This window comes from Pogona vitticeps, chromosome 14, assembly GCF_051106095.1.
Source record: "Pogona vitticeps strain Pit_001003342236 chromosome 14, PviZW2.1, whole genome shotgun sequence".
NCBI lineage: Eukaryota > Metazoa > Chordata > Lepidosauria > Squamata > Agamidae > Pogona > Pogona vitticeps.
The window spans coordinates 15,866,571-15,892,270 of NC_135796.1; the positions used below are offsets into that span (position 1 = coordinate 15,866,571).

At 47.1% G+C, this 25,700-nt stretch overlaps 1 protein-coding gene across 1 annotated transcript in view; it reads right to left on the reverse strand.

The window, feature by feature from the left end:
* Positions 1 to 17,411: 17,411 nt before the first annotated feature.
* Positions 17,412 to 25,700, reverse strand: part of GLT1D1 (glycosyltransferase 1 domain containing 1) — a 30,574-nt gene continuing 22,285 nt past the window's right edge. The window contains exons 10-12 of the mRNA XM_020788895.3: positions 25,361 to 25,481; positions 20,667 to 20,765; positions 17,412 to 19,058 (exon numbers count right to left, since the gene is read on the reverse strand). Of these exons, the coding sequence (XP_020644554.3) occupies positions 18,912 to 19,058; positions 20,667 to 20,765; positions 25,361 to 25,481 (367 nt within the window). The 3' untranslated portion in view covers positions 17,412 to 18,911. The remainder of the gene's footprint in view (positions 19,059 to 20,666; positions 20,766 to 25,360; positions 25,482 to 25,700) is intronic.

Here is a 25,700-nt window from a genome sequence, read left to right on the forward strand (position 1 = left end):
AATCCTTTTACATGCCCATAATTCATCATAAGAAGTTGCCTGCTGTTCTCCGAGCATCAGCTAGTCTGATTTCCTATGGGCGCCACAAACAGTGGGATGAAACGGCAGCCTCGATGTGAATCTAAATAAGACAGGGGACAGTGATGGGGAAAAGGGAGGAGAGCAGCTTGGTTGTGAAGTCAATCCATTTGAAACAAGTGCCAAAAAAGCAGGAGGAGCGTTCTGACAGAGGAATAAATCCAAGAGGAAGTCTCTTTTTTTTTGGCTGAATCCTAATACCTACCCCCACCCGAGTACAGAACAAAGAAACAGCTGGTGCATTTTTAAAACACTGGATTGTCTTTAAGCAAGGGCCATGGGCGCAGTGTGGATGAAACAGGCTGAAACTTCTAAGCCAAGCCATGCTTGGCATCAGCTTCTTGTTTGCCAGGTGGCTAATGTGAGCTGAGAGCCCCACCGTCCATCAAGTCCTTTCATCTGGGTAGGCGTCTGTCCTTAAAGCTGCCTTCCAAGGAAGAAAGTAAAGGGACTGAGCTACGTCATATTAATTGGCCAGGAAGAGTCATAAATGTTGACATCATCTCTGTTGGCTCTCATTTCATTGCTTCCCACGTGGGCAGTTTCCACCTGACTTGACAACACATCTCTTAAGCAGCCCCCTTCAACCATGTGGGGATGTTCTTGGCCTGGAGCGATGATGCTCATGGAGCAGGGTTGGCTCTACCATTGGGTAGACTGGGGCATCCCCCTCAAGTAGCACATGCTGTGTCATGCAGCCTTCCTTAAACCACCTAAGACCCTGCAAGTCAGAGGATGGTGATCTGTTACTACCATCAAACCGTGTTCCACCTGCTAATTGGGTTGGCTTCCATGTGTGAAACAGAGGAGCTAGCCAGGAGATTTCTGGATTTTTTTTTCACCCATTACATCTACCACAACTCACCAGGAACTCCCCCAGCCAGAATTTTGGCAGCTGTAGCAAAAAAAAACCTCCAAGTCCTCTGAGCACACACACTGATGTCCACATATTGTTCTCTGCAGACACTGTAAAAGGAGAGAGTGGATGGAACCTACTGAACTTCATGTGAGTTACAAGGGGTTATGGGACTGGTAGATTTTTGAGAGCCACCAAGTGCAGAGCTCCATGAGCAGAGAGACTCATCTGTAAGAGCAATCATGTTCTTAGTTTCACTTGGTAAGAGTTCTTGGACTATTCCTTGCAACAAGACAGATCTGCCCACTCTTCCAACTGAGGTTGCCAGAATTTCAGCCCAGATCCTGAAACCTATGGCAAGCTCTTCTAATGTCACAAAGAGTGAACCCCTGAGCAACAGTTGGAACACAGTGAGTGGGTGTGAGAGACAAAGCAAGCTATAATGAACGGAAAGACTAAGGGGTGAATTTCAGCAGCAGCAACTCTAGAGCAATCAAGATAACACACACACAAAAAGGTGCTTCTGAGCATGTCTGAATGGCATTCAAAAACTGTAAGAATGATCTTCCAAAATCTGGGGTTTCCAGGCTGGCAGTACCGCCTTCTTGGAGAAGTCTCGGTCAGAGCCTGAGATATAGAAGATGGATGCTAAAAGAACAACGTTGACACAGGGCAAGTCTACCTCCAACCAACCCAACAGTATCCTGATAAACTTCTCCTACTTAACATATGGAAGGCTATTTTTTTTTTCATGATCTGCCAGAAACCTAGCAAACACATTTCCGTGTTATGTACCCAGAGGACACCAAAAGTGACTGGAACCAAAGCTACTTTGAAAACACAGCCGTTGAACAGATGGCTTTCTCCCTCTCTCGTTGTGCTAGAATTTGGAGTCGTCCAACAAATAGCGGGTAATTAAAGACAGGCAAAAGGATCTTTCCCACCCCCCATCTTGCGTAACTGAGTAATGGAATTCTTTAGCCCAAAGTCCACCAACGTAGCTTTAGAGGTCCTCTGGGGCAGTAGTCCCCAACCTTGGGCCTCCAGATGTTTTTTTAGACTTCAACTCCCAGGAATCCTGGCTAGCAGAAGTAGTGGTGAAGGCTTCTGGGAGTTGTAGTCCAAGAACATCTGGAGGCCCAAGGTTGGGGGCCACTGCTCTGGGGCTTCTCCAGGCTTTCAAGAATTGTTTCCTCAAGGTCCTTTCTGACCTGGAGAACTCTCCCTCCTGGTGGTCTCTCCTCCAAGTAACTATGGCCAACCCTTCTTTGCTTCCAAAATCAGACAAGGTCAGCTGTGTAGCGGGGGTGATACAGTAGTAAAGTCCACCACCTTCACCCCATAGTCTCCCATCCAGGCATCTTCCAGACCCACATCTGGGTGACTTCAACAAGGTGACTTCATCCCGTACCTTCTGCATGTCTCTTGTTCCACTGATGGGCTCTACACAGCCTTCTTTATTGCCAGGTCTTGGCAAAAGGCTGGTGAAATCCCAACAGGGTCCTTGGCAGGATGATTGCAGCTGAAAGACACTCAGGAAGAAGTTTTTTTGTTTGTGTGTGTGTGTTTTTTGGGGGGGGTGTAATAGCAGAAGTAGTGTAGGAAGCCTTTCTCGTCTCAGCCTAGACCCCCTTGATTGCACCCCCATTGCCTTAGGTTCATCCCCTTCCAGTCCACAATTCGGTACCGACCTCCATCCATCTATTCATCCATGCTTTTCTCGTCTCCTTTCCTATTAATTGCCCCTTACAACCCGCTGGTATCATTCATCCCGTTGAGGTCCAATCAATACCTTTCCTCTTAGGACTTGGCATTCCTTCTCTCCTGCCCATCAGCAACCCAAGGTCAAATCAACCCTCCTTTGTCTCTGTTCTTTTCAGCAAACGGTATTAAGCTGCCATGCTTCGGTTCGGGAGGGGAAGGATAATTTGTGATGGAAAACCTCCTTTCGCAACACACACGCACACCTTGACATTTATTTGATTTACTGCTAAGTCCTTTTCTCCTCTTCCCCCCCCCCCCCCCAAATATACAATAGGGCTTCGGAAAAAGAGCTCAACGTTGTGTGATCTGAAAAAGCTTCGTCCAAAAGCCAAATGGGCGAACTGGCAAGTATTGCAAGGGTATTTTTCGGCAGCCCATGTGTTGGGAGGGTATGATGCCTCCTTTGTTCCACTCCCTCTATGGGATTAATGGGCTTTTAATCGGCTCTTCTCCTACCACAAAACACTGTGCGAGGTTCAGGTTGTGATTATCTTAACAGGAGCTGGAGAGTGTCCCAAGGCAGAAGCCCAAGCATGGCGAAGGGGCTCTGGGTATGGAAAAGCAAGATCATACCATGAGAGTCGTCTGCCAACTGGGAAGTTGTTGTCACGTCAACCATAAAACGTGGGTCATGTTTGACAAGAAAACAGATGGGCCAAAGATGGTCTGAGCCCCTGGCAAACACCAGTAGAGAGAGAAATGTCCTCTCTGCGGTTCCTAAGCTTTTTTTGGCCTCTGGCAGATGCCTGATGCCACTTTCCCCCCCTACCCAACTCTCCTGAGACCAACACAATGCCATCACAGAGAACCAGCGCTGGCCCTGCTGTTTGGCAAGGGGAGAACATCGCCTCAAGCTCAGCCTTGAAGCCTTCCAGTTTTGGCCTTTCCTCCCAGATAACCCACATTTCGGTGTCTATGTCTAAGTCAGGTAGAGTTCCCGGAATGGGGGGTTATGGGATTTGTTGGCCGAGAAATCATCCTTATGGTTTGGAGTCAACAGTATTCAACCTTGTTCTGCTGTCTTGCTCCATGCAAGCAAGTCCTGGAATATTAGCTACAGTGGTGCCTCGCTTAACGACGATAATCCGTTCCAGGAAAATCGCCCTTAAGTGAAAACATCGTAAAGCGAAATTAAAAACCCCAATGAAACGCATTGAAACCCATTCAATGCATTCCAGTGGGGTAAAAACTCACAGTCCAGCGAAGATCCTCCGTACAGCGGCCATTTTCGCTGCCTGTATAGCGAGGAATTCGTCCCTAAGCACAGCGGGGAGCCATTTTAAGCACCCGGCGGCCATTTTGAAAACCCAACGATCAGCTGTTTTTGATCTTCATAAAGTGAAAATCAGTTCCCGAAGCAGGGAACTGATCATCGCTAAGCGAAATTCCCCCAATTAGACCATCGTTTTGCAATTGCAAAAAGATTGTCGTAAAGTGGATTTGTTGTAATGTGGGGCAATCGTTAAGTGGGGCACGACTGTAGTTCCATGCCCTTTCGTGAGACACGATGGACCCAGTCACATGCTACCTTCCCATCTGGTTACCACAAAGAGCTTTCAGCTTTCTGTTGTCTTCTGTGGAGCCAGAGGTTGGGAGTTCGATTCCCCACCGGGCCTCCTGGACAGGGGCCAGACTTGATGATCTACAGGATCCCTTCCAGCTCAGCAGTTCTAAGAAGGTGATGGTGATGGTGCCAGCAGTGCATTGAGAACGTTTCAAGGGAGTTACCAACGGTTGTGTAGGACTCCCTTTCCTGGATTGGACAAAACCTGGTGTGTGTGAAAGAGATTATATTTCATTTGTGTTAACCGTTTAGATAGGGAAGCGGGATTTATTGTGCTTTCATCTCTAGCCGTAATTCCTTGTTTTTCTTTGATTTGGTTTGTTGTCGGGTTGTTGTTGTTGTTGGGTTTTTTGGGCATATTATTACACTTCTCTCACCCTCCGACCCCTTTACTCCCTTCTCCTCCCTCGCCGCTGATGTTTTCACTTACTGTCCTTTGAGAAGCTCAACGGAGCTTGCCAGATTGAGGCAGCTCTCGAGAAGTTTAATTTTCCTAATGCTTGTTGGAAATCTCCTTTTCTGAATTTGCAGGAATACTCGGCTAAGGTTCTTAGCCTGATCGCTTCAGAGGGGAAATAGCGTGAGTGAGCTGTCAGCAAAGCTGAACGGCGCTAGGATGGAAGGAAAGCCGCCTGAGGAAAGAGGAGATATCTATTATTATTATTTTTTTCCCCTTCCGAAGTGGAAAAATCTATTTCAGCCCAAGATGCAAATTCAGTTCCAGAGAAATGGATCCCCCCAAAGATGTACGAATGGGACCACCAATCCTGTCCCATTTAGCTGAAATGTCCTACAAAACCAATAGCTAATCCACAACAATTAATAATGATGAGCCGTCAGTCAACTCACTTCCAACTTATGTCAACTTTTATCAGATTTTTTAAAGGTATTATCAGAAATAGTTTGTCATCCTCTTCTTCTTGCGGGCTCACTGGAACCGTGGAGCTTGTCCACGGCTACCCAGGTTGGCTCTTCTCCTGGGGGAGGCATGGTGGGGAATCGAACTCCTCACCCCCTGCGCTGCAGACCAGGACCCCACCCCACTGAGCTATCCAGCCAGCCAGAGGCATTTCAAGCTTCTAGAAGGGGTGGGATGGGGAAACAGTGGCTGCCAAAGGATGGTGTCATGGAAGAGAATCATGGCCCTCTGAAGGCCAGTCAAGGTCCTCAGATGGGTTTGAGAGTTTGACGTTGTCCATCTCTGATCTACATGGTCTTCAACTGCCCGATTGTTCTCTGGAATTCAAAGGGAGCAAGGACGTCTCTTCTGTTCTCCATCTCCTCCTTCACCATTTTTCTTTCCCGATTTGAAGAATGACAGAATTGAGACCTGGCCCCCTCATCATTCGGCTCCGCCTCTGGTTTTCCCATTCCGCAACGTGTCGGCGTGCCACCTTCCCCATCGCCCATCTATCTTTTCCTCCTCCAAACACTCACACAATGGTTATTGTTGTCAAAGGGGGCTAGGACGTGCTCTTTCATTATCCACTTCATTTATTTTGATACAATATTTGGTGCCACTTCATTAAATTTCCTTCTGGAGCGTCCTGTCGCCTTTTTCCCCTTCCCTCCCCTCCCCTCCCCGTCGCCTCTGCCTGGCTGCTGCAGATAATGTAATAACCGCAATAAACAACCAGCAACTCTCCCATTGAAAGGGAGCCGAGACAACGGCTTTGTTTGATTTATTGATAGTGGGTGGTTTCCCACTTTCTGGAGAAAGGGAGGAAAGAGAGGAGGGGAGGACCAGCCGGCATGAAAACGGCTAATTTCCAAACTCTTCAATTGGGGACAGATCTTGAATATCTCCCCTAATTGAATGCTAGACCACGTAGTAATTCATATACCTATACAGAGAGATGGAAGGATATCACCTTATTGGTGCAAGCGGGAACAAAGACAGTACAGTATATGAATAACCACATGGAGCTATGTTTTTTCTGCTGTAAATTATGACTGTTCTCATACAGGAAGCTGTATTTCCCAAAGGTCAGCAACTGGGCAGCCCCTGTGTCATATCAAGCCCCCTTGCGGTGCCATTTGGCCCATCAAGTGTCAAAAGCCATAGAGGATCACGGGTAAGTGGCATCTGTTTTCTAACGGGGTGCCTTATTTGGAGTCAAATCCGTCAAACTTGGTTTCCTGCACATCTGGTGAAGGTGGAGGTTAGGGCTTCGTTTCCTGAATCCCACAGAGCCGTTGTGGATAAGTTGCTGTCTTGTTCTGAGGTTACTGTCAAGTCCCTTCCAACTTGAGGTATGTGAGGTGCTCAAGGAGAGGTTGACCTCTTAGTGACTTCCCATGGCCAAGCTGGGATTTGAACCCAAGTCCTTGAGGGAGTCACCCCATCTCCTATTTGGCCTCCCTCTTTTCCTGTTGCTTTCAACCTTTCCTAGCATTATTGTCTTTTCCAGAGAACCCTGCCTTCTCACGATGTGCCCAAAGTAGGACAGCCTCAATGTCAATCTTTTTGCCCCCAGAGATAATTCAGGCTTGATTTGATCTAGGACCCACTGGTTTGTCTTTCTGCCAGTCTTTCTATCTGCAAAGCTCTCCTCCAGCACCACCTTTCAGACAAATCCGTTTTCTCCCCGTCAGCTTTGTTAACGATGCAGCTTTCACGCGGTGATCGAAAATACTAGAATGTGGATGATGTTGGCCTTGGTCTCCAGGGACACAACGCTTACACACGGCGGCCCCGTGGTTGTTTTGCTTTGCAAAGGCTTCAGAGTTCAGACACAGACAGCCACACAAATGGGGTTCGGGGAAGGGGGATGAGAACAGAGAAAAGGATACCTGGAAAGAGGTTTGAGAAAAAGTTTGAGGTTTAAAGGGCAGGAAACAGAAGGGAGCCTGGAGTCAATGAAGAGTGTGCTGTGATTGGACCAGCCAATCTTCGGCTAGCCAATCCCAAGGCAGAAAGGGGAATGATGGAAGGAAAGGGGCCAAGGAAACTTATCTTTACTTTGGTTTCCCAGTCAGGGGTCAACTCAGGTTCCCAGTTGGTATGCCAGGTGCACCGGGAAGAAATCTTGGATGCAGAGAGCTACCTTTCTCCTTGTCGCCCTGCCAAGCCAGCTCGGATCCTCCCGTTTCCCTCCTCCCAGCAGAGGCATAAATTTCTCCCCAAGGAGATCTCAGCAAGCTGCCAAGCCAGGCCCTACTTCAGCTCCTTGTTCTTTTTTTTAAAAAAAAAATCCAATTGTTATATGGATGGATTCTTCCTTTAGGGGGAGAAAGAGAGGGTGGGCGTGTTGGCTGAATTATTGCCGCGGCCATAAATTTAGCAAAGTGAGTGGGATTATTTGCCTGTTTGGGCTACCGTTGGCCCCCACGTGGCCAACATGGCTCATTTTCCAGGCTCTGCCTCTTGACTGGTAAGGTTTCAACAAGAGACCAGCTGCCGGTCATATGAAGGCTCTCTTTTTATAATTATTTATTTTGGATGCTGGCCATGAGCAGCAACCCGGCTTGGAGAGCGAGATCGTGCCTTGCTGTCCGTCAACTTTTTTCTCTTTCTCTTTTGGCCCTGCCAAATTGTCGTCCTTAAACAAGCCAGATGGAGAGGCTTTCCTCGGTCGATGGTGGGCAACTAAAGCACTGTCCAACCATCTCGTCCTCTGTCGTCCCCTTCTCCTCTTGCCTTCACACTTTCCCAACATCAGGGGCTTTTCCAGGGAGTCTTCTCTTCTCATGAGATGGCCAAAGTATTGGAGCCTCAGCTTCAGGATCTGTCCTTCCAGGGAGCACTCAGGGTTGATTTCCTTCACAATGGATAGGTTTGTTCTCCTTGCAGTCCAGGGGACTCTCAAGAGTCTCCTGCAACAACACAATTCAAAAGCATCAATTCTTTGGCAGTCAGCCTTCTTGATGGTCCAGCTCTCACTTTCCATACATCGCTACTGGGAAAACCATACCTTTGACCATGCGGACCTTTGTCGGCAAGGTGATGTCTCTGCTTTTTAAGATGCTGTCTGTGCTATTACTGCACATAAGCTGCCAGGATAAGTAGCCCTGGGAAATATTAATAACCTCAGAAGAGCCCTACTGGATCAGGCCAAGGGCCCCTCTAGTCCATCTCCCTGTATCTCTCACCATGGCCCCACCAGATGCCTCTGGGAGCACACGAGACCACTAGAGACCTGTCTCCAGATACAACCTCCTTTGCATCTGGCATTTTCAGGGATCTTCCTTCTAAGCCTGAAGATGATACATCCCCATCATGGCTTGTCACCTGCGGTGGACTTTTCCTCCAGAAATCTGTCCGATCCCCTTTTAAAGGCACCTAGGCCAGATGCCATCACCACATCCTGTGGCAAGGAGTTCCACAGAATAACAACACGCTGGGTAAAGAAATAATCCATCGTTCCCAGGGCATCTTGCATCCAGGTCTTATTTTCCCAGAGACCCTGGTGTCTGTGTTCTTGCTCCATGTATGGATAGACAGAGGCACTTATGCATGGAGGCATCCAGCTGCAAGTGTCGTAATCTCTAAAATTCAGTTCTGTGAATTTCAATAAGTTATGCAAAGTGAGGACATCTGCATATTTTCTTTTGCTCTGAATAATTTGTTCTGAATATTATTTCTTACCCAAGTGCAGAACTGATTCTTTGGGGGTTTTTTAGACATTATTGCTGGTGGTGGTGGTAGGGACATGAAGAATCCATTTCCAGTCTTGGGAAATGCATATGACATCTGGATTTTTGAAAAATCACACACACACACACACAATTCCACATGCTTCCTTGCAAAATTATTTAGGAATCAGCACTCGTTCTTCACAACCCCCCAAAGGGGATATGCAACTTAAAAACTTCCGGAAAAGAATCTTGTAAACAAATAAAGAACAGAAGGCAACCATTAAAAAGCGCAAAGAAAGAGTGGCGTTAATGGCAGATGAAATCGTTTGGAGGCCAAAGGGAATTTTAAAAGATTTTAACGGCCTTTCTAAAACTAAATATACACACAGCTAGTTGGAAGGGGGCTCACGACAGTAGGGGCGCAGCCACAGAAAAGGGTCTCTCTCATATCATCCGTCAACGTCACTTCTCCTCTATTGGAAGGGCTTAAAAGACAGAAGCTGTGGAACAGATCACAAACAATAGGCGTGTTTTTGTGTGTAGTTTGGTATCTATCTTTGCCAGGGGTTAGCATCAAGCAACTATTGATAAATGGTGTGTGTGTGTAACAGACAACTGGAAAAGAGAATAACAGAATCGTAGAATAATTGAGTTGAAAGGGGCTTCTAAGGCCATCAAGTCCAACCCCTTATTGCAAATCAAAGTAGATCTGACATGGGGTTGTCCAGTTTTCTCTTCAACGCCTCTGGCATGGGGCGCTCACCACCTCCCGAGGTCATGGGTCCCACTGTCGTACTGCTCTTAACAGTTACGAAGTTTTTTTTTTCCTGATCGTCAGCTGAAATCTGGCTTCCTTAAACTTGAGCCCATCATTTCGTGTCCTGTATTCCAGGATGACTGAGAGCCAATCCAGCCTGTCCTCTGTAGGACCACCTTTCCAGTCTTGGAAGAGTGCTCTCCTATCTCCCCTCAGTCTCATTTTCTCAAGGATAAACACACGGTTCTCTCATCATCCATTTTATCCTCCTCCGAACTTGTCCAGTTTATCGGCACCCATCTTAACAGGCGGCGTCCAGAACTGGACACAGTCCTCGGGATGAGGCCTAACCAGTGCCCAATAAAGCGGAGCTAATCCTTTGCAGGGTTTGGAGACTATACTTCTGTTAATGCCGCTTAAAATAACATTGGCCTTTTTTGACGCAGCATCGTGCTTTTGGCTCAGAGATCATGAACTCCCCTATGTGAGTCCCAAGGTTAAATCCTGACAACCCCCCCATAATGCCTAGAAACTTAGGAAACACAAGCTAGAGAACTAAATGTGTTTTTATGCTTCCCCCCCCCCTTTGTTCCTGTCAGCTACAGCACACATACGCACACCCCTATATAACCCTTAGTCTATTCTTCCTGCTGCTTTGATATCCAATGGCTGCACTAGAGGGCAGCCTGGTATCACAGCTGTTACTTTGCAGGCTGGCCAGTAGCTGGTGGAGGGGGCAGAGGAGAGGACAAGGAACGGAGCGGCCAGCGGTACGAAAACCAGCTGTGCTGCAAATGTATGTTCCCTCAAACCCATCTCTGAGTGCCAGTTCGTCAGATCACATCACCTGTCAGGCTCATTGGAGCTGTTAATCACACTTCTCTGGCTGCGGAATGAAGTTCAGACCAGTTGGGGAGCAGGCTGCTAGTTAATGGCTTGTTTCCTCTCTCGGGAGCAGAGGATGTCCAGGCCTCCATGCGAAGACCAAAGTGTTCAAATACTGGATGCTTGGGTTCGCTTGTATAATCGCTACGGATGGGATTTTTTGTATTTCTTGGACTCTAACTCCAATAATTCCCCATCCAGGGAACACGACTTGCAGATGCCTTATAGACACTTAAATTTGGCTCGCCTGGGAGAAAAGGCCTAATCTGGCTTAGCTAGGCCTAGCTCCACACAAGCTTTCTTGTGTGGTCCAAGTTTAGGCCTTTCTCCCACATGAGCTCTATTCGGGGTCTGTAAGTATGTCAGATGGAACACCCAGAAATTGCTGTACGATTAGGCTTTTGCGATCGCTTTTGAGATGTTTTAAATGTTTTTTTTCCGTTTAACGATGATCGGTTCCCTGCTTCGCTTCTCTTTACGACGATCAGCAAACTGGTCGTTGGGTTTCAAAATGGCCGCCGGCTGCTTAAAATGGCTCTCCGCTATGTTTTTTGACAGATTCCTCGCTTTACAGGCAGCGAAAATGGCTGCCCCTATGGAGGATCTTCACTGGACGGTGAGTTTTCAGCCCATTGGAACGCATCGAGGGGTTTTCAATGCGTTTCAATTGGCTTTTTTATTTCACTTTACGACGTTTTCGCTCTACAGCGATTTCGCTGGAATGAATTAGCATCGTTAAGCGAGGTACCACTGTATCCCTCTTTGTTAGACATGCTCTTCCTTTCTAAGGGAAAGAGTTCCACAGGCTAGAGAACCACAACCACCAAGGCCTTGTCTACAGACAAGCTTTGAACTGGACTTTCCAAAAATCCTGAACTCGTTTTGCTCTGCCCTGGGCTTAGGAGACTGCGGCCTATGGTGCACTCCAGACAAATCTCTTGCCCTTTATTTCGCTCATCTGTGTTTAGTTATCAGCCTGTGTGGGCAGGGGGAGGAGAGCAGGTATACCTATCTCTCAGTGACGTGTTTATGTGCTAAGCAGTTTGTCAGCCTCAAAAGATTCCATTAACCTTTCATTTCTGGCAAAGTATTATCCAGAGTCGGAAGGAAGGGGTTTTGAAAAGCCAGGGACTTCAGTCGCCGTCTTTTGATCCGAAGCGTGCCACGACAATCAAATGACATGTTTGGAATACTGCTAGGTATGTTTTGCTTATCGGCACGAGCTCCGTGCCCGCCAGTTTCATCCGAGTTATTTGATTTAAAAGGGGAGCTCCATCTTACAAGATTTTCTGCATGAATGCGACACAACAAATGATTGTCGTTGTTAAGCGCCTGGCTGTTGTTACTTACATGAGGAAACTGAATTATCCATTCAGCACCCACCCCAAGAGAGAGCAAATACTACACCCCATTGCTTTCTCTTCCATGGACTACTTTCATTAGTTCCAGAACAGTGGTTCCCAACCTTGGTTTCTCCAGATGTTCTTGGACTATAGCTCCCAGAAATCTTGGCCAGCACAGCTGATGGTGAAGGCTTCTGGGAATTGCAGTCCAAGAACATCTGGGGACCCAAGGTTGGGAATCATTGTTCTAGAAGGAATGAAGTAGGTGCCATTCATACTGTCCTACACAGCAGTGGTCCCCAACCTTGGGCCTCCAGATGTTCTTGGACTTCAACTCCCAGAAAGCCTGACCAACAGAGGTGGTGGTGAAGGCTTCTGGGAGTTGTAGTCCAAGAACATCTGGAGGCCTAAGGTTGGGGACCACTGTTATACAGTCCATGAGGGATAAGATCCACATGCTCAGGAGAGACTCATGTGCCTGTCTCAGGCGCCTTGTGGCGCAGTGGTTACACTGCAGTACTTCAGCTGAAACTCTGCTCATAGCCTGGATTCAATCCCAATAGCTGACTCGAGGTTCACTCAGCCTTCCATCCTTCCAAGGTCATTAAAGGGGCAACGTGTAGCCTGCACAATTACTGTAAATTGTAAACTTCTCAAAAGAGTGCTTAAGTGCTATGGGGCAGTATATAAGCTGCGCACTTTGCTTTTTTGCTTCCTCTTGACCGGGTTTAGTCAACCTCTTTTGGAGTGCTGGAAACCTCCCATATCGGCTGCTCTACATACAGTGGTGCCTCACTTAACGAGCGCACCGTATAAGGATGAATTCGCATAGCGATCCCTTTTTTGGGATCGCTAATGCAAAGGCATCCCAACCGCCGCAATGGGCAAAACTTGCATTGCGACGCCCGCGGATCAGCTGTTTGGCGGTTTCAAAATGGCCGCCGGATGCACAAAATGGTCACGCGCAGCGTTTTCACGCCCTGCCCTCGCTTACCGAGGGTGCAAAAATGGCTGCGGATGGGGAAAACTTCGCTTAACGGTGAGTACAGAAGCCATTGGAACGCATTAAACTAAGTTTAATGCGTTCCAATGGCATTTTCCATCCCGTTTAGCGATGTTTTCTTATAGCGATGGTTAATCCGGAACGGATTAACCTCGCTATGCGGGGCACCACTGTATTTTGGGGTCGCCCAATCTGGATCGTCCAAAAGTCAATTTTCTACTCTTGCAACACTCCAGGGTCGACACGGATCTCAGAGGGGAAAAACACCCTCACTCTCTTGTGTGGTTTTAGATGGCCCTAATGAAGCAAGGCTGGGAAATAACAGGTTGGATTTAATGTGTTAATGGTAAAATTGTTACTTTTGCATTAAGCAGGAAATTACACACTAATGCATCTCCACGTTTAGAAAGAAGAGCCACTATCGTCAAGTACAAGAGAATATTCATTAGCTCCTATTAGGTCCTAATATGTAAATCCCACTGATGGGTCTCTTTTAGTTAGCCCTAGCTAGAGGATGTGGGGGCAGCATGGCTGTGGTTTTAATTTTAATTTTTTAAGATCAGATACGGCAATTTGCTTCTGTCCGGTCTGACGCAAAAGCAGTCTAGCGCTAATGTGGTGAATCCAACTTGCAATTTCTGAGCTCTGTCATAAAGGGACCGGCTCTCTCTAGATGTTAGCTATGGTTTTGTACTCATGAGCCACAACGCTGGCTTTTTCTGCTTTCCTTTCCTTTCCAGAATCTCCACACCGAGAGTGAATTAAAGCCCGGAACAATGTCTCGTTCTGGCTTTGCTTTGAAAAGGAACCCAGGGGGTTCAGATGTTGCTTGATTGGATCGTTAAAATACCTGGGTCTCTCCAGGAACGAGATTCCATTCCATGGAGATATGAAAAGCGAAGTCGAAGGGATAACAGCCGGGTTCTCCATTTTCGCTGGAGCAATGACACACAAATCTCTCTCCGCTCGTTCAGAATTCCCACCTCACCCCCATAAACCTTGCAAGCAGCTGACATTCTCTCTCCGTCTCTCTTCCCCCCCTTAGTCAAAGCATGTTAGGGCAAATGGATCTGGTTCACAGGGAGCAAAAACGCTCCCGAGCTGTACATTCTCTTGACGCATCTGATTGAGATAATTACTGCGCTCTCTCGCGCGCGGACTTTTGGCTTTGCTAAAAATAGGAACGAGTCGGAGCTGGTGCCCCCTCGGCACCCTGGGATGTTCTTTTCCCAGCAAACCAAACATGCTGGGAATTAAATCACACTGGAGGATGATCCTTGTACGGATATGTGCAAACCTGTCTGCATGAGCCATGTGCTAGATCACACAAAGCTCGGTAGGGTGGATTCCTACAGAATTCCTACAGTGTGGGGCCAAATGCTATTCATTTATTTCAAGGGTCCTTCCATTTCTATCCCATAAAGAACCCAAGGCAGTATAAGAAGCTTGGATGCTTCCCAGTTTAGCTTTGAGAGCATCCCCATGAGGTGGTCCAAGGGGAGGGGGGAAGTTTCATGATACAAACTTGGACGAGGATTCTCCAATCCGACCGGTCATTCTCTAACCACTGCACAATGCTATTCAGGAAGAACTGCTGGATAACTCTAGTTCAGGTCTCTGCCTGTGGAGCCAGAGGTTGGGAGTTCAATTCCCCGCTGTGGAACGCCTAGTTTCTCAAGAAGGCTGTGTTGATATTCAGAACATGTTTCTCCACTTTATGAGGTGTGGACCTCTGAAATTTGATTCATTTTAAATTACAAGTTAATGGAAGTGGATTCCCAGCTATTTCTTGTTTTCTTTGGGGGGGGGGTGTTTAACATTTTCGAAAGCAATCTATCTGTTTCTTGGTGGGACTGTTGCCTTCGCACCCATCTTCTGCATTTCTTGGAGGAATTCTTTTGAGTGTCAGGGGGAAGCACAAAACTGGACTAGACAGATCTAGGAAGCTTCTTAAGATTCCGACATTGTTAAGGTTTCTGTGCAAAGCATGTGGGTAGTGCCTTCCCATAAGTAAGCAACATAGAAACGTGATTTAAAATAGGGAATTGTGCGACCCAACGTTTTTAAGGTTCTGCGAATCTCTATTTGCACGACTTTCTCCAGTGACCTAGGCATCTGAATTTAAGGATCCATGGCGTCCTGGTTGAGGCATTCAAAACGGTTGAATTTGTGTCTGCCTGGTTGTTGATGCTGCCATTTTTTTTTTTAAAAAAGTGGGGAGTCAATTTTCATTATTAGTTTCCAGACTCATAGCTCTATTTCTTTTCTGAAATAGGACGGCAGCTGATGAAATGTGATTGAATTTGACTAATGAAAGAGGTGACCTCCCTCAAGCGAGGTTGACGTTATTGCTAGATTCATATTGAAGAGGAGTATGTATTTGTGTGTGTGTGTGAGAGAGAGTTTTAAAACTGGAAATCAATGCAGCACCGGAGAGAGTCTTTAGGATTCTGTGATGGGATCTCGATCACTGTAGAAAGAAGCTGTGGTTTGAACTTCACAGCAGCCACCTAAGCTGCTGAACCCTACAATACATTTTGCAGCTTGGATAGCTGTTTAATATTCAGACTAATACGTGGCATGGATTCACTACCCCACTGGCCTCGGATTCCCCAGCCTCTGTCATGTCCTAGTCAGTCCAGTCCTCCGGGGAGGACAAGCCCGTCACACCAGAACCCCGTAGAGAAAAAAAGAATTGCTCAGCCTTGCAAACCCTTGACCGTAGGGCAGTGGTCCCCAACCTTTGGGCCTCCAGATGTTCTTAGACTTCAACTCCCAGAAATTCTGGCCAGCAGAGGTGTGGTGAAGGTTTCTGGGAGTTGTAGTCCAAGAACACCTGGAGGCCCAAGGTTGGGGACCACTGCCGTAGGGGATTTGTAGATGGCAAGCGTGTGTATAGTAACTGAGCCCATTCATACATGAGAAAGGCAATCCCTTATATAGCGAGGTCTCAAACTGTCCCATGATTTACAGGTTTCTTGTTGTTGTTTAGTCGTCAAGTTGTGCCCGACTCTTTGTGACCCCATGGACCAGAGCACGCCAGGCCCTCCTGTCTTCCATGGCCTCCCAGAGTTGGGTCAAATTCATGTTGGTCACTTCAATGATCCTGTCCAGCCATCTCATCCTCTGTCGTCCCCGTCTCCTCTTGCCCTCACACTTTCCCTACATCAGGGTCTTTTCCAGGGAGTCTCCTCTTCTCATGAGATGGCCAAAGGATTGGAGCCTCAGCTTTACATGTACCATGGACAAATCTCAAAGCCTCTCTTTACGGATCATCTGTGCACCATGGCTGAAGTCTCCATGGCACTTCTTACACCTTAAGCCATGATGGCACACATCCTAATTAACACATTCCCCCTTTTTCGCTCCCGAACTCAGACAAGTCCATCGATCAGGGATACCAGAGACCTGTCAGAACTCAGACGTGTTACACGCCGGGACAGCCCGTACGGCGTGGCGGATTAATCGCTGTTCCTTTGGGGACGTGGCTTCCAATCCAAAAATCAAGGGGAGTGATTAAGAGTTTTTACGCAGGGCTCAGCGATCCTGAATTAACAACCCCCAGCATCACAATGACAACGGGAACAACAAACAGTAGTTGCTTCCCAGCCTCGAGAAGACAAGCTCTTTTCTTTGGTGATTAAGCTGTTTCCCTCAACAGGAGCAACCCATCAGTAGAAAGATAATCAACTCTCTCCATCAGTGGTTTTTCAGACTACCTGTCCTCTGGGGAACATTTATACATTGATTAGGTTTGGGAAGGAAGTCCTGCCTACTGCAGGAGCTTCAGTGTCACGTCCTCGGGACTCACTCCGTTTATATTAGTGACAGGCGATCAGTCTCCCTGCTTCCCTTCCTAGCTGTCTCGTAAGGGCTGGAAATAAAAAGCATCCGTTCAATACATGTAACAAGGAGGATGATAGATAGGTGGCTGAATGAGCTTCGCGTCCCGTCCGCTCCTGGCCAGAATCTTACGGGTTGTCTTGTACGGCTTGTCTAGACTGCCACATCTTAATGCTGCTCATTGAGAAGGAGCCTGGGCACATCTCGCTCCCATGCTTAGTCATGCACCGACTGCAACTGAGATGCCTCCCATCCAGAAATGGGCACCAGCTCCCTAGCCCTGCCTCCTTGGGCAGGCGGCCGCTCGGAGGCAGCTCCCTGGGGAGGCATGGCAGGGAAACCCGGCCGCTGTCTCTGAATGGGTACCTGCTGGAGCAGGCGGGTCTTGGAAGCACTGAGCACCAGTGCAACTGATCAAGAAACTGGCATGAACCATCAAAAGGGCAGTTTGTGCCCATCTGTAACCCCATCACCTAGTCTATTAGCCGCAATCAGCCACGACGAATGCAATTGTGGCCCTTCTCTATGTGACCACTTCATTCTATCTATTTCTCCTCCTGGTTTATTACCTACTGCTTTTGTTTCTTCCTGGTTAGACATATTTGGGACTTCCTCCATAACAACGACCGTCATACCTCTAGACACAGACTTTATACAGTACGGGGTTCTGTATTCAGGTCTATGTTTTGTTTTCTCCTGCTCCATCTCTGATCCCAAACCAAAGCTAGAAACATCAAGTCTTTTAGGTTTTCCTTTTTTTTTTAACAACAAATCACAATTTCCTCAAGAGGTGTAGGCATTAGAAGTCCTCTTTCAGTGTTCTTTGGGAAAAGCACAGACATATTCCCTTAATAACGTCAATAATTATGAAATGACTATTGACCAAACACATTAATTGACCAAAGTGACCGAAGAGTAGCATTTGCTACATATCAATTGACCAAATATCTCCCACCCCCACCGCACCCCCAGTCAAATCAGATATCGTACAATAGGACCTCCGTATCCACGGGGATCAGCTTCAAGCCACACCCCACAGATACTGAAAATGTGGATAATAGCAAATGTTATTTTTATGGTCTCTGGCTCTCTCTAGTGGCAAGTTCAGGGAACTTCATCATTATAAGTATATATACTGAGGATGTTTCTTTTAATATTTTCATACTGCGGATAAGGGAATCAGTGGATACCGATCCCGTGGATAAGGATTCCTATTGTACTTTAAAAAGACAGGGGGGGAAAGAGTTCATTTTCCCTTCTTGTACCATTTGAGGTCCAGAGGCATTATGAGGTTCACTTCTTCCACCCCCTTTTTGAGGTAGCAACTATTTTCTTTGAAATGAATCAGGTTTTGTAAATATTGACCGACGTAAATATGATTCTCCCCTTGAGAAACGCACGGGGGAAACATCTCATGGCACTGTTGTGGAGCTGAAGAAAACCCAGTGTTCGAAGTGTAGCATTTGCGACATCGCTTCCAGCAGAGACCCGTCTGCAGGGTTTAGCACAATTATGGTCTGGCTCCATTGTGAAGGATCTTTGGCTTTCTGGCTGCTACTAGCAGGGAGGTCCACTGGCAGTGAGAAAGTCCCCTATCATTTTCTACCGGATCTGGGCAGATGTCTGTAGGTGACCCACATCGGCTTTAGGGCATATGACCAGAGATTCAATATTCATAATAACGATCACCATGTGCTGTCAATTCTGACTTAGGGTGACCTTATTCAGGGTTTTGTAGGGAGAGAATACACAGAGGTGCTTTACCCTTCCCTTCCTCTAGGGGGAGCCCTGGGACTGTGCAGCTTGCCCAAGGCCACCCAGGCTGGCTCTACATGCAGAAGGCCCAGTGGTGGAATCAAACTCCCCATCTCTCGCTCCGCAGCCAAAGATCTAAACTACTGAGCTAACAATGCGATTAATGCAACATTGGGGACAATTTCAGCTTTGAGGATCCTCCATGGGCCATGCAAGTCCCCAAAGACAAAGAAGAAGTGTTCGCATGTCCACTTCCGGTTTTGTACAACAACATGTAGTGTGTGTGGAAAGAAAACGGGGGCAAAACTAAGTGCGGGGAAAGGGTACGCCCGTTGCGGAGCAGAAATTCCCTTTAAATAAAAGTGGTTTTGATTGAAGAAGAGAGTTCCAGGATTCGCACCCATGATCAAGTGGGACCAACAGAGGTCCACCCATCCATTAAAACGTGGGCAGGTTCTTATGGGATCTCTGAATCAACCACGGAGTCAGCGGAGGCTTAGCACGAAATTTTGATATGCCTCTCTTTCGTGTTCCCACAAATGGTGCTTCGCGATGTACTCCTTCCCTCGGGTCACGATCTCCCGGCGCAAAGACGGATCGGCAGCCAGTCTTTGGGACAACTGGATAAATTCCTACAAAGAAGGGAGGGGAAAAAAAATCAACTCTTCAGATCAGAGTTGTAGAAAAAGAAAACAAACTTTAAAAAACCACAACAACTTCCAGTATCTCTCTGGCTGCAATGTTTGCGTATTGAGAAAAAGTGGTGCCCCGCTTGACGATTACTCTGTTAGACGTCAAAATCGCTTGACAATGAGTTTTTGCGATGGGTTTTTTTCGTTTTACGACAATCAGTTCTCTGCTTCGGGAACCGACTTTTCACTTCATGACGATTAAAAACAGCTGATCGTCGGGGTTTCAAAATGGCTCCCCGCTGTTTTCCAGACCTATTTCCGAAGACAGCAATGCAAAATGGCTTCCCCTATGGAGTATCTTTGCTGGACGAGCAGGTATTGCCCCCATTGGAACGCACTGACCAGTTTTCAATGCATTTCAATGGGGTTTTCACTTTCGCTCGACGACGATTTCGCTTAACAGCAATTTTAACGGAACGCATTATCGTCGTCAGGCAGGGCACCACTGTATTTTATTTCCCTGTAGCTTCAAAGTTCCTGGAAAACTGACATAGCTACTTTCCTGGCTTAGGGTTTTGTTTTAAATCATTTGTTGAATGTCTGCAAACTTTGCGTTTTCTTTAAGTCTGCAAATACTTTCCTTCTATGCTTAGATGGTGCTGTTTTGGCAACAAAAAATATACAAGATATATATTTCCAGGCTACCCACCCACCCATCTTTATCCAAAACAGCACCATCCAGCATAAAAAGGCAGCTGCTAACATGTCAGTATTAAATCATAATCTCTAACTCACTGATCTTAAAAACATTAGCAAATGTGTTAGTGGATTTGTGCATGAATTGGTTAGATGGTTAAATTTTAAAATATTACTTGGAATTGATGAAAATTTCCATAATGAGTTTAACATAGCGAGAAGCGGTCAAACAAGGTCCTTTTGCATTTATCACTTGGAATAAGGAATTTTCAGTAGGTTGACGGAAAAAAAACCAATGAATCAGGCAACTCATTTTGATCCCATGATTTCCACACTCCCAACAGAAATGGCACTGCGGGTGCGATCGGATCTAATGGCTAAACCATTTAAAACCATTTCAGTTTCAACTGTAACAAACTGTACCCTGAGCAGGAATTACATTCCGACATACATCCTTGTAGAGCCAAAATGACATATTCGACATATGCTGGGGCTTTTAAAAGACACAGTCATGATTCAGCCAGAGCGGAAGGGGATCCATATTACGAGAAATGGCGACAAAGCACCAGTTCATGCCCGGTTCATCTTTTGGATAAACAGGTGTTCGGGGGTTCCTAGCCCCACCTCTGCCAGACAGCCAATCAGAGGCAGCGGCTGGTGGAGGCGGGGCTAGGAAAGCCAGGGTACTTCTTCTGAGTGGCTGCCCACGGGAAGGGGGCGGGGCTGGGAAGCCCCCGACACCGGTTTGGATGAAAAAACGAAGCGGCGCGAACTGCCGATTCGGTGGTTCGCGCCCACCTCTAGTCTGTATCCATCAGTTCTAGGAATGCAACACTATTAATTCCATCAAGGTTTATTCTCGAGAACCTGTGCACAGGATTCAACGGCGCCTCGTATTATTTACTTCGTTACCTGGGGAGTTGAATACAAAAACCCAGTCACTTCGTGGGTAATGATTGCCGCGTTCCCGGGAATATTCCTGGCCAGCACCGGAACGTTTAAATCCATTGCCTAAAAAAAAAAAATTATACAAAAGAAGAAAAACACTTAACAGAAGTGGAATCTTTCTGAGACATCTCGGACCAAAGGCAGTGCAATGAAACAGCCATTTGGGTGATTTTAGCTCAGCGAAACAAATTAATATTTTTTAAAAAACCAAAATAATCGGAGGGTGCCTATTGCTAGAGTCCCCTTAGAAACCATAGAAAGTTTCAGGTGCCTCGGTTTCATGGCCTTGGAGCAATGGCCGAGATACCCTACAAGTTTCTCTCCTTCCGGTTCGTTTTCCCTCCTCTCGTTTTCATAGAGTCATAAAACAGTTGAATTTGGAGGGGCGAACAAGGCTATCGAGTCCAGCCCTCTGCTCCGTGCAAGAATCCAAATCAAAGCAGAAGATGGTCCAATCTTCCCTTGAACACCTCCAGCATCGGTGTGATCACGAGGTCACGAGTTCCATGGTCATACTACTCTAACAGTTAATAAGTTTTCCCTTGATGTTCAGCTTAAATCTGTCTTCCGGTCACTTGAGTCCATTATCGTGTGTCCTGCTCTCCTATCTCCCCTTGAGCGTTCTTTTCTCAAGGCTAAAGATGCCCAGTTCTTTCACTCATAAGGCTCGGCTCCCAGCCCTCCCGATCATCCTGGTTGCCCTCCTCTGAACTTGTTCCGGTTTGTTTTGCATCCTCTTTTTATTACTGTCTTTTTTAATCACCGAAGAGCCCTTGACGAACAGCAGTGCTGGGGTACTTAAAAAGAATACATTATGCCATTAGGAGATATGATGGCTAAGTTTACTTTAGTTGGGGGAAGGACTCACAAGCTGCTCTTCTCCATTGGGGCATAAAACCTTTCAATCTCCTGTGGTTATAAAAAGGGCCGAAGGTAAACCCTCAACATCCCTGGGGAAACCCCCCCCCCACCTGCTGGAGACGTCCCTCGAAGACAATCCGCAACCCTACACACTAATTACCCCTTGTGGGCTTCGGGAAAGCCTAGAAACATGTTGCTTTTGAGTGCTTAATGACTCCTCATGTCCAATTACCACAATGGCAACGGAATTCAGTTAACGGGAAGACATCTCCTCATCCAGGTCGTTCAATCCATACTGATTTCACCGGCACTTAGGAGAGAAGGCGCTTTTAATTACTGTCATTTTCGCTTCCAAAATGCGTCTTTCTCTCTCTCCCTCTCTCTCTCTGAGTGTGCGATTTGCCTGCAGCACAATCAGCGTGAGAGCAAAGCATGAGATGCTGGAAGTGGGAGGATTTTGGGGGGAAAAAACAGTTCTTCCGAGTATGCACACAGCCAAACAATGATTGGGCTGTTGCATTTAATCCAGAGGTGGGCGAGGATGCTCCTCCAGATGTTTTCAATCTATTCGTCTCGCGCCTGCTCTAGAAACTCACTCGTCATTCTGAAAAAAAACAACAGCATTTCTGGTCTCTGGCAATGTGAAAGCCAGATCTCCAAGCTTGGAGATCGCAGTACGATGGAGCAATGGTTCCTAACCTTGGGTCTCCAGATGTTCTCCCAGAAGCCTTCCCCACTGATTGTGTTGGACAGGATTTCTGGGAGATGTCCTCCAAGAACATCTGGGGACCCGCTGTGGTGAGGAGCATCAAGACAGGTTGAAAAAAAAAAAGGACCAGAGGAGGGAGAGGTAATCAGAATGGTCCATCTGGAACAACATCAAGCACCTTCCCTTTGATGCCACCATGTCACTATTCTCTACGACCTTCCCCAACGGTCCCTAAAGGAAAGCTGGCATCTTCCTTTCCTACCGGCCTGGTTTCATGCTCCACCCTGCTAGGATCTTAAAAGACAAAGAGGGCTTCGGTTACAACACGGAGATGAGCTAACTTCATAACATCAGGAAGATCCACCATGGACCTGGGTGGAAAATAACAGACAGCCGACGGCTGCAGACCAACTGGCCTCATCCAAAAGGGATGAACGGCGCTTGCCACTGTGGGTTGGAGCTTGCGAGGTGCCTGGCTGTCTCCCCAGGGAGAGTAAATCTCTCTTAACTTTGCCCTGGGGTGTAAGAATGGAGGAATGGGAAGCGGTGTGATTCGGCGAGACTGTTTTCCAAACCTCAGAGAAGCTGCTTTTCCACAACGTCCGCTTGCTGAACTCTTTCGGCCAGCATGACGGCTTTCCTCAAACTGATTTTCCATGTACATGGACCCCAAACAGGGGGATGGCTCCGTGATGGGTTTCGAAAGCCATTTTCGCCTTGGTTAATGAAACCGCGTTTTGACAGATGGCACTTCCCCCCCCCCCAGCTGCCCATTTCAGGTAAGGGGGGGAAATCGCCTAATTAAAATGGCACCGGCCTTCAAGAGCGGCCTCTCTCTCTCTCTCTCTCTCTCTGCTCGCTGGGCAGATGGCGCCACGTTACCATCAAGCCCTACAGGAGTTATCGGCAGGAAAGTTGGACAAAACAAGGGTTTGTGAGGAGGGAGGGGGAAGAAACAAGACACACAGAGAAAGAGGGAGCTTCATGGGTTGGGAATCTAAACAGAAGAAACAATAAGTATCGCTGGAAAAAAGAAAGAAAGATCTATGCAGAGGTGAACAGATGCCCGTTTTCCATGTGTTTGACTACAATTCTGTTCCAGTGAATAATTTTTTTTCAAGAATCTGGCAGGAAAAATCTATCTCTCGGGGACGGGAAATGGGTGAACCGTCATGGGCTGCTGGACTACAACACCTATCAGCTCCAGCCAGCGCACCTAGTCATGAAAGAGGGTGGGAGTTTCCCTCCGAGAAAGTCGGGGGGGGGGCTACCCGTTTCCCAACCCAGTGTCTACCGACGTGAATCTAAAGATGGATCTCAACGGTGTCGGTGTTTAGCAGCATATTTGGGATTTAGCGCTGCCTGTAGAAATGGGTTCGGTTCCAGAAATGCAGTACCAAGACGGCAAAGGGGCAAATCGGAAGGATAGTGACCCCCCATCTCCGGGCACGGTGCCTCGGGATATAAGGATTGGGTCATCATGAGTTACTTTTTGTGATATCTATCTCCAGATTATTCTGTGCCACTGCTGTGCGCCGTGAATGGAAGGCGCGCTGGTGTCTAGCCAGAGGGCGTTCCATTGCTGAAATAAATCAAACATGCCATATACTATTGAAATAATGCATTATGAGATTATGGCCCAAGTTTCATTTCAGCTCTTAATGCAACTGTGAGGAATCTAAGGTCCACCCGTCTCTGGCCAACTCAGATCAGCCTCAGCCCAAGGAGCTGGGGGCCAAGGATTATGAGTGGCCTGGTCCAGGGCTTTAAAAAGTAGCAGTCCCAATGACGTGCATATTTACTGGGCTCTCATCTGCCCTAGCAGAATGGCCAACATTTACGGATATTTAGTTATAAATACCAGGTAACCCATCGGTCAGCGCAACGGCGATGGTGCAAGAAAGTCATGCTCTATGTTGGCCGAAGGAGTGTCCGTGCAGACGGAATTTTTAAAGAATTCAGGGTTGAGGCTGGGAAGGTCCTGCCTTCAATCCGAGTACAGAATCGCCACCAAAAGTGTACGCCAATTATGAATGCGACAATTTGCTTTTCTGATTGTGGTCGTTTATCAACTGCAAAGGGGTTTACTCTATCTACTATGTTGCAGATTTGATTTCCAACCGCTTTGGCTACAGACTCAGGACAGACCTTGGCATTTGAAAAGGTGATCAGTGTGCGGAGAAAAACACGAGAATTTCTCCCCCCCTTACTCCCCTTTCATTCTTTCATCTTTTCTGTTCCCCCCACCCCTAAAAAACTTTTATCTGACATTCAAAACTTATCTCTATCATGACAAGGATTAAATACTCATTTAAAAAAAAACACAAAACCAATTAAATCAAATTTCAATTCTCAGAAGCTGGGGTTTTTACCTAGCATGCTGAGAAGACCTGCTCAGAAGCACCCGATTAGCTCACTGCGGGGTCACGAGGATTTATAAACTTCAGATAGAAAGAATGGACTCGTGGTGGTAACGGAAGGTGGTCCAGTTTTATCCGGGACATGTTTTCTCACAGATTGCAGTCGACTTCATCAGCTGCCAGAGGGCCGCAGTCCTCGAACCTTATGCCCAGTAAAACCGAGCACTCTTCAAGGTGTCACGAGACTCTTTGTCAAGTCTGCCATAACATCCTGACATGAGTACACAAGACTACAGACAAATAGAAGTCTGCTTCACAATTGATGAAGACTCTGGTGTGACCGAAGAAATGGGCGGCACTCCACCAAAGCCTATACAAAATAAAACCAGAGGGTCTTTCGTGTATCACAAGGTTACAATGCGGGTGGAATTTCCTGCTCAGGGGAAGCCCAATGTGCTATGGGCTGGCCTGCTCAGCGCTATAGCAAATGCGCGCTATGGCAATACGCTGTTGTAAGTGCTGAGGATTGCCGAGCCGCGTGTCTTGGCTGAAAGAGCTCACTCATTTAACCCGATTGTGGTGGCTGTTGTCTTTTTCTCCTTTTATGGTTCTGAAAGGCAGACGGGAGCGTGGACAGAAACGACAAGCTAGGAAAAGAAAAGGCGAGGAGACTCTCTCCCCCCCACACACACACTCCTGCCACAGCTTCAACGCTCAGATGCAATTACCTCTAAGATTGCAGCCGACATGCCTTCCGAAACTGAACTGTTCACCACAGCGAAAGATCTTTTCACGGCAGCGTGGAGGTCTTCCTGGGGGATCTCCGGGAGCAAATGGATCCCATCCACCCTGCCAAGCAAATATTGATTCGTCCGTTAATCAGCCTCCAGATGTAGGACTTGGGGGGTGGGAATACTAAAAACACAGGTGGATCAAACGCAACAAAAGGTTCTTAATCAGAAACAGACCAGAATCTTTGGCAGGGGCTTTATTGGAAAGAGTTAGTCCACCCAACTCTGTGCTGTTTGTTATCTGACGCAGATCCATATTTAGACTTTCCTTCAATAA